General features: G+C 36.4%; 4 protein-coding genes and 1 long non-coding RNA gene across 5 annotated transcripts; 3 read left to right on the top strand and 2 right to left on the bottom strand.

Moving 5' to 3' along the window:
- Nucleotides 1-425: 425 nt before the first annotated feature.
- LOC143353689 (uncharacterized) lies at nt 426-2,307 on the top strand. The gene is made up of 3 exons (XR_013082194.1): nt 426-504; nt 2,014-2,137; nt 2,262-2,307. It is a non-coding gene; the product is annotated as an uncharacterized LOC143353689 (long non-coding RNA).
- A 38-nt stretch (nt 2,308-2,345) lies between these two features.
- Nucleotides 2,346-5,810, bottom strand: LOC143353685 (S1 RNA-binding domain-containing protein 1). The gene is made up of 2 exons (XM_076787183.1): nt 3,659-5,810; nt 2,346-3,261 (listed from the first exon to the last, which is right to left on the bottom strand). The coding sequence occupies exons 1-2, from the start codon at nt 5,579-5,581 to the stop codon at nt 2,494-2,496; spliced, it is 2,691 nt and encodes an 896-aa protein (XP_076643298.1). The 5' UTR covers nt 5,582-5,810; the 3' UTR covers nt 2,346-2,493.
- A 248-nt stretch (nt 5,811-6,058) lies between these two features.
- LOC143353687 (mitochondrial potassium channel) lies at nt 6,059-7,606 on the top strand. Its single transcript, XM_076787186.1, has 2 exons — nt 6,059-6,376; nt 6,510-7,606. Exons 1-2 carry the CDS (start codon nt 6,209-6,211, stop codon nt 7,278-7,280), a joined length of 939 nt encoding a protein of 312 aa, XP_076643301.1. The 5' UTR covers nt 6,059-6,208; the 3' UTR covers nt 7,281-7,606.
- Sgt1 (suppressor of G2 allele of skp1) lies at nt 7,351-8,995 on the bottom strand. The gene is made up of 5 exons (XM_076787187.1): nt 8,804-8,995; nt 8,606-8,716; nt 8,296-8,497; nt 7,824-8,023; nt 7,351-7,744 (listed from the first exon to the last, which is right to left on the bottom strand). Exons 1-5 carry the CDS (start codon nt 8,843-8,845, stop codon nt 7,637-7,639), a joined length of 663 nt encoding a protein of 220 aa, XP_076643302.1. The 5' UTR covers nt 8,846-8,995; the 3' UTR covers nt 7,351-7,636.
- Nucleotides 8,996-9,414: 419 nt separating this feature from the next.
- On the top strand, nt 9,415-11,589 carry LOC143353686 (DNA-directed RNA polymerase I subunit RPA49). The gene is made up of 5 exons (XM_076787185.1): nt 9,415-9,683; nt 9,935-10,336; nt 10,411-10,615; nt 10,711-10,926; nt 11,003-11,589. Exons 1-5 carry the CDS (start codon nt 9,614-9,616, stop codon nt 11,250-11,252), a joined length of 1,143 nt encoding a protein of 380 aa, XP_076643300.1. The 5' UTR covers nt 9,415-9,613; the 3' UTR covers nt 11,253-11,589.
- Nucleotides 11,590-16,294: the final 4,705 nt, after the last annotated feature.

The following is a 16,294-nucleotide window of genomic DNA, read 5'->3' as shown; positions in this document are numbered from 1 at the left end:
TCCGACCGATGACCCGACGTCGTACTCCACGCCACGTGGATCGCGGTTAGAGTGTTTTCGAAGGATCAGACCGCAGACGACGGAGCATCTTCTGGTAAGAGGACTGTGATCAGTAGACTGCAGAACAGAAGACAAATTAAAATGTATTCGTTCTTTTGGTTGTTTTAACACTTTCACGTCCGGTGACACCAACGCGGTGCCATTTGCGTGGTGACATTTATTTACACGTATCATTTAATAAAAAGCAGCTAAGTTTGTTATGTTGTAATGAATTTTATATTTTATATTTGTACATTTTAATGAACAACTTTGCAAAAAGTTCCGGCGACAGAGAAGAAAATTTTTGGGAAACGTGCGGACGTGAAAGTGTTAATATGGCGAAAATAATTATACAAATGCGGTGAAGACTGGCGAAGGAGGCAGTTGGTGTACCGCGATCGTCAAATTCTAATACATACGGAGGGGGCCATTCAATTCAGCATGCCTGATCTAATCCAAAGATTAGTAAGGTACATTTCACAGTATACCGTCAACAATGTGTTAACAATGCATGCACGCGTTCCGTCATCGTACCCAGGAGAATTTCCACGTTCCTTCTCTCGAAGAGCCCGTTCCCCTAGGCCCTCTCCTTGACTCCGCTGCGCTGGAAAAGGTGCACGGCTCGGTATCCAGCGCTTTTGTTTCACGCAACTGGGTAAAGCCGATTCATCAACCTTATCTACCCGATCATCTCCGACTCTGACTCACCGTATAGGGATCCAAGGCCGCGCGTAGAACTTTTACCGCGTTCAGTATAAATGTTTCCAGGCTTCGACGCGCCGGATACCCGACTCCGGCTATATTGCAACCGATCCCGCAGGCGAACCATTGTCTGACGAGTCGCGGGGAGGACTGCGGGTGGTCCCAGAAAGAAAGGAGAAACGTTGTGAAACGCGAACTAAAATCAAATTTTAAAAACTTTTATTTGCATGGATTAAGTCTCGGTACTTGTTACGTCTGATTGCTTACCGATTAAAAGAGAGATTTTTTAATCGGTCAGTTGAACGATTAATGGTTGGAGGAAGCCTCAGATTGGGTTCAAGTGGTAACCGGTACCTCTATTAATGTTGCTAAGTTATTTCATTATCTTTCACATTTCTTGGTATTTTCCTAGAAAATACCTTTTAAGTTTAGTTATATCATTGGCTTCATCGAACAGTATTTTGTGCCTTATCTGATGTTCGGTTACAGCAACTCAGAGGATCCGAATTTTGAAGAAATACATTTACGGGAAAAATATTTCCACGTAGCAGTTGTAAGACATATTTGAAATGTTAAATTAATCACTGCAGGAAGATTTGCTAATCAATGGATCGGATGTTCCCTTCGAACATGAAGCATTCCAACAAACTCTGAGAAACAGAAAGTTTCATAAACAGCGTCTGAGGATTTTGTAATCTGAATCGATTCGAGAGTTATTTTTTACCGCAGTATCCGATGCAGAGTAACGCCTGACCCTCGAACAACCTCGAATTCCATCCCCGGGGAGAAACACTGCGAAACGTGATCAGAATTCGTCTTTAGAAGTTTCCACCTTGCCGAATAGATTCCACATGTTCTCGGATAACTGTCCTATTTACGCTGCTGCAACCGTATGCGAAATTTACTACTTGATCTACGACGTTCAATAAATACTCGCCTTCGCGAAGTGACACAATCTCGCTAGTTGATATTACAGATCTAACTACCCGACCGATAAATTAATAATAAAAATTTACACAATTTATGTTCACGAAGACGATAAAATGTACGGTTCGCGTATCCTAAACGGTTTACAGCCAGAATACATAGGCGAAAATATTAAGTGGAAATTGAGGCTTGCAATATGTGTACAACATCTATTCAGAGAGGGATTCTACAGAAGACGAACTAATATTTGTTCGGGTAACCTTTTTTGTACGTGCTCAAAATGTTAAATTACTCAGCGATTCGATGCAGCTTGTATCCTTCTCTTTCTTTTAATTAATTTCACAGGGAAATGTAATGATCAATAATTATCGGATGCGGCGAACCGAAGCTGATTTCCAGATGATTTGACGGATGCGACAAACACGCGTATAAACACGCGTTTATAATTCGACGAAATGATTAATTCCAGGTCAGTGCGCGCCAATGACGAGGGACAATTTATTGTTAGTCGTTAACTCCGCACCGAGTGGCGCGTGAAATATGCAAATGCTGGTCCAACGTGTAATACGTCCTGCACTTATGTTTATTCATAGAGTTCACGGAGGATCTTTACTCTCCTATTGAGGTAGAGGGGCGGGGAAAGAAGCAGTAAATTACAGATGTACGCTGGATAATCCATACACCATAACACATTAATCCAACAAAATTAATTTATATTAAGCTTCAAATTACGAAAGACAACAAACAGCTTATGTATGAAAAAATATATGTATTTTACTAGTCATACATACTACAAACTATACAATAATAGTACATAGGAACATGTTATAATGCGCGAATTAGCTCCAAACTAATTCTTTTACGATCAACATCCACTGTGAGGACTTTCACTTCCACGCGTTGGCCTATCGTAAGCACGCAATTTCTCATCCATTTTATTGGTATGAGACCATCTCTACCAACACCTACATCTACAAATGCCCCGAAATGGGTAACATTTCTCACTGCCCCTGTCAACAATGTTCCACTGCTTATATCGTTGATGCTCAGCATGCTATTCTTAAACAGAGGGCAATTACTCTTCAGTCTTATATCTTCGTCTTTCTTCATAGATAATCCTTTAACGATTATTTCCATCGTCGTCTCATCTGTGTCGAACTTCTGTGCCAAAGCAGCACAGCCCAATTTAGCGAACGACGTTACTCTTTCGATGAATGCGTTGCTACCAAGGTCCTCTAAGTTACACTTACAATCCTTTATAAATCGCTCAGCTATTTCATATGACTCGGGATGGATCCAAGTTTGATCCAACAAGTTTGGATTGTACTTTTTAATGCCTTTACTTTGTACTGAAGCATCAGCCATTGATGTTTCCGGCAGGATTCTGATAAATCCAGCACACTGCTCAAAAGTCTTATTACCAATACCTTTCACCTCCAACAACTGTTTTCTGTTTTTGAATGGGCCAAATTCGCTTCTCCATTGTATGATACTGTTCGCCCTGGACACATTCAAACCAGCAACCCTTTTCAAAAGGCATTGGGATGCAGTATTCACATCCACTCCTACAAAACTCACAGCCTCTGAAACTACCTGGAATCATTTGTGCCATTTTCATTATTTTTGTTTATTTTATAATATAATTGCTTTATTAGCATAGATTTGGTAGTAGTTTAAGTGAATCTGCAGAACAGCTAACTACCCGACGATTTTTATGATTTTTTATGAAATTCTCAGAATATATACATAGACATTTATATTTAACAGCAATACTAACGCATGCGGTGACACAGACGCACAAGTATAAGCAGTATGTATTCACTGTAGTGGTACCATAATTTTTCGCGAATGTCTCGGAAACTAAGCGAGATTGTCGCTAATATGCAAACGAAAAAATTGTTCAAAATATCGATTTCTACAATATATCTAAAAATCATTGAAATCGAAGGGTAGATAGCTGTTCTGCAGGTTCACAGAAGTTTATACTCACTTCGTTTAATGTCGTTGATAATTGTTTCTGTGGTAAATCATGCTGGTACATTCCCACACCCAGATGTTTAGGCTCTACCTTTACCAATTCAGCAAGCGGGTCTTGTAAACGCCTTGCTATAGAAACAGCAGAGACTAGATTGGTGTCGAGATCTGGAAACTCGGATTTTGCTTCTGTGCTACAACTATAAATTGATGCTCCTGCTTCATCAACAATTGCATACGAAATATTCACTGCCTTGGACTTGATCAGTTCATTCAAAAACACCTCTGTTTCTCTACAAGCTGTAGCATTACCCAATGCTAAAAGTGTACATTTATGTTTGTTTATCAGTTTCATCAAAACACTAGCAGATTCTTCCATATACTTCTCCCCTTTCTTATGTGGATAAATTACACCTGTATCAAGAACATTCCCGTGTTCAGAAATTACTGCAAGCTTACAACCATGGTAAAATCCAGGATCTATTCCCAGCACGATTTTTCCTCGAACAGGCGAAGTGAGAAGCAACTGCTTGACATTAACTGCAAATACTTCGATGGATGCTGTTTCTGCTTGTTCCTTTAACTCATTCTTAACTCGACGAACAACCAATGGCTTTATAAATTTTGTGAAAGCATAAGTAATACTGTTGTGCATTATATCACTGTGATATTTAGATGCTTGCATGGCTTCTTGGTATTGCTTACAACAGCATGACTTAAAAGCATTTTGAAAATAGTCAGGCAATATAATTTTCACTGTAAGAATCTTTTGCGCTTCTCCTCTGAAAATGGCTAAAATTTGATGAGGTCTAATTGCCCTTGTAGTGGTATTAAAGTCATAGTACATCTCGTACTTCCTGCTTGCATCTTTCTCTTTGGTGTCAGACTTACTGGTTTTACATTCAGTAGTTTGTATTTTTATGGTACTTTGGCTTTGAATTTCTTTGACCTTATCAAATATTACTTTATCCTTATTAATTACATCCCCTATTATGTGCATAATACCTTCTTTAACTTGGGTCAGTGTTTTCAAACCTTCTTTGTCAGGATCGACAAGCTTTGCAAAATCAGGTAATGGTTCACCCCTTAACACAGTATTACTTATGTGTTCTAATCCTACTTTTTTCGCTCTTTCCGCTAAAGATTTGGTCGATGCAGTTTTGAAGAGAGAATGAATATATTCTAAATCGTCTAAACATTTAGAAGATATAATAGCAGCATGTATATTTGGTGTCCATTGTCCTGATTTATCGATAGCCTTCAAAATTGTGGCTGCTTTATGTTTGATTGTTGTAGCTTGATCAAAACTCTCCTTCATCCCCCTTAACTTATCTGCTTCCATACCACCGGTCATGTTTCTCCTATACCTCGCAATAAAAGGTATCGTATTGTCTTCCTTCAAAAGATTTATCACATTTTGTGCTATTCGCTTGTCAACCTTATTTACCTCACTTACATAATCTACAGCAGTCCAATCTCTACATTCTACAGAATTGAACTTTGACAACAATTTACTTTCCACAGAATCTTTAACATTTGTTTTGTCAGTACCTAACACTTCATTGTTTTCTTTATCAACACTTTCTATTTTAATGTTCTCTTTATCAATATCTTCTATTTTTGTCTTTATATCTTCAAAACTTTGCCCTTCATTTTCTTCTGAATCTGACAATTTTTCAACATGTGAATCACTAACAGTTTCTGTTTTTACTTTTTTACTTCTTGGTCCTGTCTTTTTAGGCTGTGCACAAGTAGCCTTTCTCTTTCTACTAACAGCAGTACTTGCAGGTTTTGTCATTTTTTTCTTTCGATTTGTCGTGGCCTTTTTCTTGTCAGGAACAAATTCATCGCCACTAGAAACATGTTCCACTTCATCTTCAGAATCACTTAACTCAATTATTACTTTCGGTTCAGTTTTTACACGTAGAGATCTTTTCATTGTGTAATAAGCTCATGCAAACATCAGATTATAAAAACATTAATATGAAATTAAACTTATACCGAGCTATTATCTATCAAATGATAATAGTATCACAGAGAAAGTAACTTGTACTACGTAAACTATGAATTGTAAGGAGTTTTGAAGTTACAAATGGCAACAATCACAGTCACTTGCATTTCTAACCAAACCTGACTGACATACTTCACAGAACACATAATCGTTGAAAACGTGACTTTAAGTTATTTTTGCTAATAACTTGAAAACAATATGATTGTGAATATTTATTTAATATGTGTCATCTATAATTTATAATTCATTCCGCTACAACTACTTATAAACTGCCTTTCTTAAAAGCATAGGGAATTCTTACTCTGTGATGTAAAGGGTATTATCTGATACCAGCTGATATTGTCTATGTACATACTATAATACATAATATCTTCTTTTCAACAGTACTACTTTTTGAGAAATGTACTAATTTTGCGATAAATTCTGAACTTATACATAAGTGTAAGTACATGGCGATAATATGTACTTATGTATTATACTGTACAATTTTAAGTAAATTTAAATAAAATCGTTTTTATTTACTTAATATTTATATACGTTTTAAATACATATGTAATGGCAGAAAAAGTTCGACTGCTACTGAAAACTTTATCTAGTGAAATAAATAAACATAATTTGTTTAATAATGCGAGGACGACAGTCAATAATGCTACAGAAAAAGCACAAGAAAAGTTAAATAACATACAAAATACTGTTACTGCGAAGTACGATGTTGTTGCAAAGGTATTGTAATTCTTTATTTAATTTTAAAATTTAGTATAAATTGCAAAAATTATAAGTGAACAGTATTGAACATTTGTAAAATACTTTACATAGTAATATTATGATATTATAGAACCTTTTTCATTGATTTCAGCAAGTAGGTAAAGATATAACAATGCTTCAAAATGTAAATACAGCCACACTAGAACCGAGTGTATTACCAAAGAAATTTGTGATATGGTGGCAATGGTATCAAAAATTAACAGGTTTGGATAAAGTAGAAATGGCTAAACATCAAGTAATTATAGCTCAAGATGTATTATTTAAATGCCAAGATGAACGGAGAAATCTTAATAGGCAGGCAACAATAATAAATAATAAATTGAACGAAGTGTATTCAGAACTTATACAGACTAGAAGGGACGACCCAAAATATGTACAATTAACTATTATAGAAAATAAAAGTCTTCAAGATCAAGCAAGAATTATATCAGAATTAAATTTATTAGAGAAAGAAGAAAAAGAACATTTTACACTATTAATGACAGCTATCAAAGAATACCATGATAACCAAACAATACATGCTCAAAACTACAAGTACTTGTCTATGCTTGCATCTGCTGTAGTAGCAATTGTATCATTAATTGGTTCAATGATCTATAATAATATGAGGAATGCAAATATTCGAAATGTTATGTTACTTGGACAAGAAAAGAATGAGAAAAATTTGCAAAATGCACTTCATTCTATAGAAGATAACATAAACGTAAAATTTACCAAAATAATTAACAAAATGGACAACGATGTCAATAAACCAAGTCTGGAAAATTTGGGAATTTCGAAAGATGAATTGAAAGAAACTGCATATAAGTTTGCCATTAGGGGACTCGTAATATATGTACTCTATCGAATCTTAATGGGTTAGCCGTTTTATTAGTCAGAATTTTTTTTTAAAAGATTGAATTACAGAAATATACATAACGCGAACAATTCCATGATAATTTAGTTGCATTTATTATATTTAACTTTTTGTGCTTTGTACAAGAAACCAAGATTACATTTTGTCAGAAAAATATGCCATTGTATTTAATAATCTAAACGAATACAATATATGTAATTCTTAGCTAGGAATAATCGTGTAACTGATTAGTTAACTTTATGATATACAACAGAACATTTGAAGAGTAGACAATATTATGTGTTATATTGAGTATTTTAAATATTTAATAAAATAATTTTGTTAAATAATAAGCAATTTAAGTATCCATTGTGTTAACTGTATTATGTGCTCCAAGGTTTCCATTCCATTCCATCTGGAAGTTTCCTTTCAACTGTTCCTTTTCCTACATTCGACCAATTGGTACTCAGTACTGTACCACCAGATTCTTGCTGTTTCCAGAAAGAATACAATATAAATATTTTATATTAAACGCAATTATACTATAGATAATCTCAGGCAAATACTTACATAAGATTTATTCATTGCTCGTCTAACTTCATCAGAGCCTCTACTGTATATCTGCTGGAATAAAGCATTTACAGCTGCATCACCTTCTGGTTTCTCCTCTGCCTCTTGTTTCTCAATCTCTTTCTCTAATTTATTCCAATCTGGAGCATTTGTATAAGAGCTAGGATACTTTGGTGGTTGGCTACCAGCTTGTAGAATTTCTAAAAATACATTATTTTTCAGTGCTGGGTATTTAAAATATAAGCGATAACATGTTCTCTTTATGCTGAGCGCATAGAATACATGTATTTTCATTCTCTTAATTTGCATAAGATAAAATATAGATCAGATTATTTCACAAATCAGTTTTTTTTTAACCAAATCAATAGATACTGCTACTACTTTTTACAATACTTTTTGTACTTTAATGTGGTACACACATCTGAACTGAAACGACTTTGAAATAGGTCATAGTAAATGCAGACTGGTTTACCTTGAGGTATGGGCTGAACCTTAGCCTCTGCAACTGGATTTCCTTTTAAAGAGCTCCACCTAATCCCAGATTGTTTCTTCAACTTGATTTCTATTTTTGATGGGTCCACTTTGTGCAAACACTGCTCTGATACTACAGGATGAGCTAAATCTAACTCCAAACTATACTCATTTCCTGATGGCAATAAAGCTGATACGCTTAGCTGAAAACGAACAAGAAATTAAAAGTCGATTTCGACAATCATTGAGCCAGTGCAATAAACACTAAATAAAAAAAATTGTATGTTTATATTATGGACCAACATACTTACCGTGTTTTCATTGTAAACAATTTTAACATTTTGTGTATTCTTCGCAAGAATCGTAACTATAACATGTGTTTCTGTTTGATACCAATCGTACCTTGTTTTGGGAACTAACATCTGTAAAAATAAAAAGGAATTTTCTGATAATAGAACTTTGTAAAATAATTGTTTGCCATCACGAAATTTTTAAATTGTAACACTTACTGCATTATTGTCTTTTTGGGTAGAACTTTCTTCATTCGCCATTGCACCGTTTCCCCTTGCGATTATCAAAAGCTCAGATCGCTCAAAAATTTGACACAAAAATTATTCGCGTATGCCGCACTTCTCGAAAGTTCATGTCACAGATATCAGGAACGTAACAGTAACAAGTGACCCTGCGCCAAGCGTTGAGATAAGATGAACTTCAAATCATCTTGTCTTAAAAGAAATAGAAATTTTGTTATGTTTATAGGATGCAGTTGAGATTAGTAAATAGCATTAATAAACTGCGGATTTGACGCATTTATAACAAAAATGGGCACGTACTATTTAAAGCAGTGGACATATTAAAAATATTTGGGTCCGATGTACCTGGGAAAACATTTGAGTAATGCTCTATGATTTTGAAAAACGATTACTTCTCACGAAGTTTACTCATATTGTACAATATTAAAAGAAAAATAGAAATTTTTATTTGGCTCGTGTGTTTTGTAGTCAATGCAAACATTTTTTATTTTGTATAAAGATCCACAGTCTAAGCATTAATAATTTTAGAATACATTTTGATGAATAATAACTACACTTAGGCTTTGAAATAAGTGCTTATGCGATATCAGACGGTGCATATCATTGAATAATGTTTATATAGGAACAGAGAGGATATCTCTGATAGGAATTAAACCAAAGTGCACTTCCGTCACGATTGAGAACACGCCAACTTCCGTTGAATACTTGAATGTTTGGAATGGTGTTTTAAAATGTGGTTCCGTTGTATTTCATGAGATAAGAAACTACAAAGAATTTTCACCAAAAATGAAACGACCAATTAATGCGATTATTGAAGACGTAATTATAGACCCGGACAAGGTTCAACCGATTATTGGTATCGTGCATATAATCTTACAAAAGGCAATTTACATTTAAGACAACTCATGTTCAGTACCCTTTTTGTGACATACAATTGATCTTTGAAAGGAATATAATTTTTGAACTTGTATGTATCTGTCTTTATATTTGTCAATTGTTTGTGCACACTTATTCTGAATTTGGAGGGACAACTTCATGAATTTGTCGATATCAAACGTAATCTAGGTTAACATTCGACAAAATTTTATCAATAATTCTTTTTTTCAGTTAATTTCCAAAATGGAGAACTTAAGGATGATGAAGCCAAAAAAATGTCGTGCGGATTATTCTATGATCAGCAAAAGAAGAAAAGGACATTGGCTCTGTCAAATGGACAGATTGTTTACAGAGGTTATAAACCCGACACAAGTCAAGACTTGATGCGTACTATGCTTGTTCTTCACAATAAAAACACAGGTAGAGTTCGATTAGTCCAAGCTGAACGATGGCAAGTGACTCCAGTACTGGAAAAGCCAGAGGTAGCGGACAACGATGTCACAATTGAGCAAAAGATCTCTCTATTGAATAAACAGTTTGGTTCAAAGAAGGTGAAACGAAGAACGGAGCAATTAGAGAAAATGAAAGTAAATGTTGAGTCTGTTAAAGAGCAATTGGAGCAGACAGTAATCAGTAAGACCCTATTCTAGTATCGTGTTTATTAAGTTAACAGAACATATTTTAATTGTATATTTATTTTTTTATAGATGTTGAAATTGATAGAACTGATTTGTCAATACAATTACCAGACAATGATTACATTACAAATACTGCTTTGCCAGAATGCAATAGGGAAGCTAATAATGTAAAAGATGTTTATAATATATATGATATCATACCACAGGCTAAGTTAGAAACTCTTTATGATGCAGCGTCGGAAGTCTTAAATGAGGATTCTAATAGTTTAGAAGGGTATGTTTAGTTTTGTAAATTAATATGTACACATTTTTAGTATTAACAGCAGTAATTTTATTTCACATAAAAATGTATTATTATGTTACATTTAGGAGGACAAAGTTCTTTAGTAGGACAGTGAAGTTCTTACGGACAGACCCAGATAACGTCAAAAAGGCCGCTCTACTGATTTATATGCAAGCAGTTGCAACATGGTTAAATATGCCAATGAAAGATGCTAAAAGACGAGGTATCGAAGTTTGTCAAACCTCAGAGGAGGTGAACTCGCACATAATAAATACATATAGTGTACAGAGTTCTACTGGAAGGTATATACTTAAAAAGTAAACGTATTACAAAAAATTATGTATATATAATCAATTTAAATAATAAAACGATTTACAGATTGAGACCAGCCAGTGTCAAAGACAAGGGAGTGATACACTGCATGATTTTAGCATTAACAATTTGTAATTTCATAATAGACATAGAATTGTTCGCGACAATATTTACTCATAGGATGGGTTTAAAGAAACTAACAGATCTTGCCAGAATTATTGGCGCTTTGCCAACCAAGGAAGATAAAAAAATTATCACTTTGAAAGTTCCATTGCCACCACCAGCAGCTGTTACAAGAAAAGGCAAGAAGAAATAGTTTTAAGAGTAGAATCTTCGATATGTTTGTATAAATAAAATATACTTAAGTACTAAAACACTTTTTGATATCGTAAAAAATTAAAGTTAAATAATATTTTTAAATAAATGAATATATATTTATCAGTGGATACTACAATTAAGATATTTTATTAGTATATTACAATTAATGAGTATTGTCTTGAACATAATTCTAATCTATATGAAAACAAAAAACGTATAACTCGTGTATGTCTCAATTCAATACGTTTATGTACAAGTGTCAAATATTACATTTATTTATACGACAATGATCAACAGAGATCGAAATACAAATTTGACTATCTGAAATTGCTCCTTACACGTCTTGAGTAATTTATATTTCAAACCACTATTCGAACGCAAATTTCTTTCCTAAGTGTGAAAAATCAATTCACGATAGAACAGAAACAAGAAAGAAATAGAAGATTAGATGGAGTCCGTACGACTGCAAGGAAGTAGGGACTCGGTGGGAATAGTAATGGGACCGAGAAGAGAAAGCAAAACAGAGAAACAATAATTGTATTCACATAATGTCTGGAACGCTCGAAGAGCTCGGCTACAAAGGAAAGAGGAGGCGGTGGATTTGGAACCGATGATTAAACAATTTTAGACTAATCGTAGACCGTCTATCGTGGTTAACGGAGGGTAAGGTCGAGGAAACTGGCACGTTGGCCGGCCCTGAGCGACTCCTCGCAATGTGGGTCGTCGTCTAACTGTTCCACGTACCGTTCTGTCGACTCGGTGCCGTCCATTAGTCAGATACCACTCCTTCTCTTTCTCACCTCCGTCATTGGTAGCCGAGAAATGGCAGAGCATCTCGTCTCGTCTATTCCTTCCTCATTCTATCGACAGCCGCGGCACGCCGAAGAATCTTTCTCTAATCGATACTCCGCGAAACCTTAGAAAGTTTGTCCCTGTTCCTTTTCCATGTTTAACGGGATGAGATCGGAGTCCTGATGCAAATAATCTTGATGTTTCGTAAAGATATCCTCGACGACCAAAATGCATCGAAAAAGATTTCTTTTTCACAGAGATTCTTAAAAGCGGCTACAAGAAATAGGAGATCATTTTAGTCTTTTTTTTTTTCATGGACTACATATTTAGAGCAAAAAATTATCTTTTTTTTGGCTGCTACATCGGATGACTGAAGCAAAACGTTCCTGAAATGTTGTTAATGAATACTTACTATTTATTTCTACAGATTTTATAGTTGAAAAATTCTACTTAACGTAACACGGGGAAATTTAATATTATTCAGTTTTTTGTAGGACAATAAAAAGTGACTATACAATGAGATGGATGTAATAAAAATACGCGTGAGTTCGTTTCTATCCTATATAATATAAGGAAGTACTATTACAGTCTCTGCACGCTCCGAACCAAAGGTAGACAATGAATACTCTAAAAAGGTTTTTTATATTATAAGATTGGAGATAAACCTATTTTAGCAGAATTCGATTACGTATGCGCCACGTTGATGACCCGTTAAAGATTCAATATTCCCAAGATGTTCTTTCTGCTATCAGCTAAGCGTGTAATGCTACTTATGCAAAAAAGGTATCGAAAGTTTTTCCAATGCGCCGTTCATTTCACGAAATTGATCCTATTAAAATTCAACGGTGTACTTTCATTCCGTGGTGAGTGACGTCGGCTGATGGGAGAATCTTCCTGTAACGTGTTTTTCTTTCGTCGGAATTTCCTCTTGCTCTTGTACCATTTCGTTCGCGGGCCTTCCACCTCTTCGCCCTCTCGCCGTCACCTCGTTGTCTTCCTGCTACCACCTGGTCGCCGAGGCACCTCAGTCGACGTGTGACCTTCTATCAGGGCTACGGGGCACCGTGGACACGTCACACGCTGAATCGTTTTCGTGGTGGCCGCGATTCGATTATCTTTCCTCGCGAGAAATAAGAGCCGAGGGTGCTGACAGTTCGCATGGAGCTGTAAGTGATCAGAATTCCGCCGAGACCACGTCGTTCCCTCGACGACTGGAGAACCGTTCATGCTCTCGATCCCATTGATCGGTCAAGGTAATTTGTTCTTCATCATTCAGGCAATAAAGTAGCAGGCAACAAAACGTCGCGAAAAATTCGAATGAACTCTCTTGAACGCCTTCTCTTCTTACCTTATTTAGCAGGCTGTGAATTTGACTCTGTCCCAAGCACCACACGACCCTAAACTTTTGGATAGCAACGTGTAGACTTCAATTTATTTTAACGAGATTGATAACTGTTGGACTGTTCAATCTTTTGGTACATACGCACTGACGACGAGTGCACTGCGGATTTTATGCATTTATGACAAAAATGAGTTTGTGATACGATTATTAAGGAAAGGGAGAAGCTTCCATGTGACTACCCTTGCAATTTATGCAGATCATTTTTATTTTGAATAAAGACCCGCAGTCTAATGATGAGCTTGGGGTGCTGCTTTAAGGTTTAAAGGTGTCCGAATTATAGAAAAATGTATGCGTGTTGAATAAGAGAAGTGTTTTTACCAAAAATAATATCAGCCTTGCATTTACCGCTTTAGCATTTATAATTCCTTAAAAAATCGGTCCTCGTTGTTATCAATTTGCACTTGGTTAATTTGCATTATTTATCCGAGCAAAAAACAAATGTTCGTTCAAACAAATATTAAAATGTTTGACAATAGAAGTCAACATCAACATCATCCTTTACATATTTGCTGTTTGTTCGCAAAAAATATAGTGGAAATGCTTATTTTTCAGAATTTTATCTAAAAAAAAAACGGGTGCAAAATGTTTGAAGTAGGCGTTATATGATAATCAGTCTTACAGTTTTGTTTCCCGAAGATGGTCCCAGGAGTTCCTAAAATTCGCTAGAACCACTGAAATATCGTTCCTCTTGAGTAATGCCGATCAGGATACGATCTTCTCCCGGGCAGCGTTCAATTAGAATATTCTGCAATCGCTGTACCGTTATAATTAGGCCGAGTTTGCGTTGCATTAAAAGTCTCAAACCGTTCCTTGGAGCAGTGCAAAAACACGCGCGATAAGCAGCACGTTCGAACGCGTTAAAAATTGAATCTGGAACCGGTTGCTTGCCCCGATTTGCATCGGTCACCAAGCATCCCTTAATTAAGAAAAGAAAAGAAAGCAAAGGCTGATCGGGATGATGAAAAAGTGATCGTTAATCGATCAGTAACGCAGCAGTACTTTACACTTTATACTCTCTTCCTGATACGAATAACGATTGCTTCCTTCTAGTTCGCAACAGAAAAGGATGCCACGATTACCGGATGGTATCGATTTCTTACCTCTTCCTTTTTAGACAAAGATAGAATTCATTTTTCACGAACTTAGATTAAGGCGAGAACTTCATTATCCAATAATCAACAATTGTTCCTCGGTAACGAAAATGCTGTTCCCACGTTCATCTTCAAATATTAGAATACTCTTCTGAAAATTCTGCATCGGGTTCCACTAAAAATTAGTGTACACTGTGGAATTTCGTGCAGAGTCACGTTACTCGTTAATACAGTAGTTCAACTTTCAAAGTTTCATTTTATTACATTCCACGCGAGACCGTACGGTTTGAAATGCATAAAATTTGCCGGCGAATTGTGTCGCATCATCAAATGGGACGTCACCGGCTCGACAGTGAAAAAAAAAAAGATAAAATTCGAATGTCATTTCGGAGAAGGAGGTCGAGAGAATTCCTGTGCCGTCGAGAATTCTTTCTGCGGCAGTGGTCACGGAAAAGCGGATGATTCATGACCCTGTACCCGAAACAGTTCTTGAGGATGAAACCCCGAAACCGAGAGGCAAAAGTGGGTCATCGGCGAGCATCGCGCATGAAACAGAAACGTTTCTGTTTCGTGTGCCAGTCACCGAGCTAGGAATCACCGAGCTGGTCACGGTCACGAACATCCTAGCCGCGAATATTATGGTCGTGGGCAGCGAGAGACCTTGGACGATTTCATGGACCTCGAGAGAGTTGTGCGCTCGGGTCGATGGACGTGTACCAGTTCCTTCTTCCTGTCCACCCACGCAAACACGTGTTTGCTTCTGTTTGTCAAAATGATTTCGCAATTTACAATTCGCAATAATCTATAAAGATTCGAATCTTTCTCGACACGATCATAAATGGTTACCCTATTCTTCACGTTTCTTCTATCAATCATCTATGCCCGAGATTATTAACTTTTAAGTCAATAATCAAGATTGTCTAGGGTGTACGTGAAGCCTGAACTGTTCGTATTAAAACCTTCTAGTGCTTATTTTTATGCCACAAAGTGTATAATAATCCGAAAATTTTTTTAGCAGAATTCCTACTTCCTTGGTTATATTGTATACTCGGTCCGAGGAGCACGTCGTGTTCGAATTAGCAAGAGTAGATGGTAGAAGGATGCTGGAAATAAAAGTAGCAGAAATAATAAGGAAACTGGTATAAGATAACAGCTTGTACAGTTACCTATAACTCTGGAAGTATGTGGTTAAATTTATGAGTCATGTGTGTACTGGGTTCTCACGAAAGTTTTAAACCTTTCTCGAGCGTCGATCGAAGGCTTTAATCTTATCGTGCCATTACTTCATCGGTGCAGAATTCCAAAATGTTTCGAACATTTTCGACCTATTTTCCGACTTACACTGCAAATTGGGACCACTTTGCCGTGAAGCATCGGCCGATCATCGCGACGATCGATTCCACAGTGATCCGTGTATCTTTTTCGATGTAATTTGAAGGTGAAGCGAAGCCTAGTATCGGGGCCAACTAAAATAATAGGGGAGATTCGAGCGCGACAAACACGAACATGACAATCCTTTTTCTTCTTCATTGTGTTTCGATTTCGAGTCATGCAGAGAACGAGCCAAGTACCGCCATCAACACGGATTGTTCGTCGTGGAAACGTCCCGGTGAAACTCTCGTCCGTGACGAAGCGGAATTTCCTCCCGGTACGTGTCGCGGTCTTGTCTCCGCCGTGACAACGAAAGCTCCCTCGAAAGTGCGAGTAACGAAATGCTAATGCCAAATACAGCAATCGAGATTGCGGCGGAACCTC

The sequence above is a fragment of the Halictus rubicundus genome, chromosome 4 (assembly GCF_050948215.1).
Source record: "Halictus rubicundus isolate RS-2024b chromosome 4, iyHalRubi1_principal, whole genome shotgun sequence".
Taxonomy (NCBI): domain Eukaryota; kingdom Metazoa; phylum Arthropoda; class Insecta; order Hymenoptera; family Halictidae; genus Halictus; species Halictus rubicundus.
This window is presented reverse-complemented; position numbering and strand designations above follow the sequence as displayed.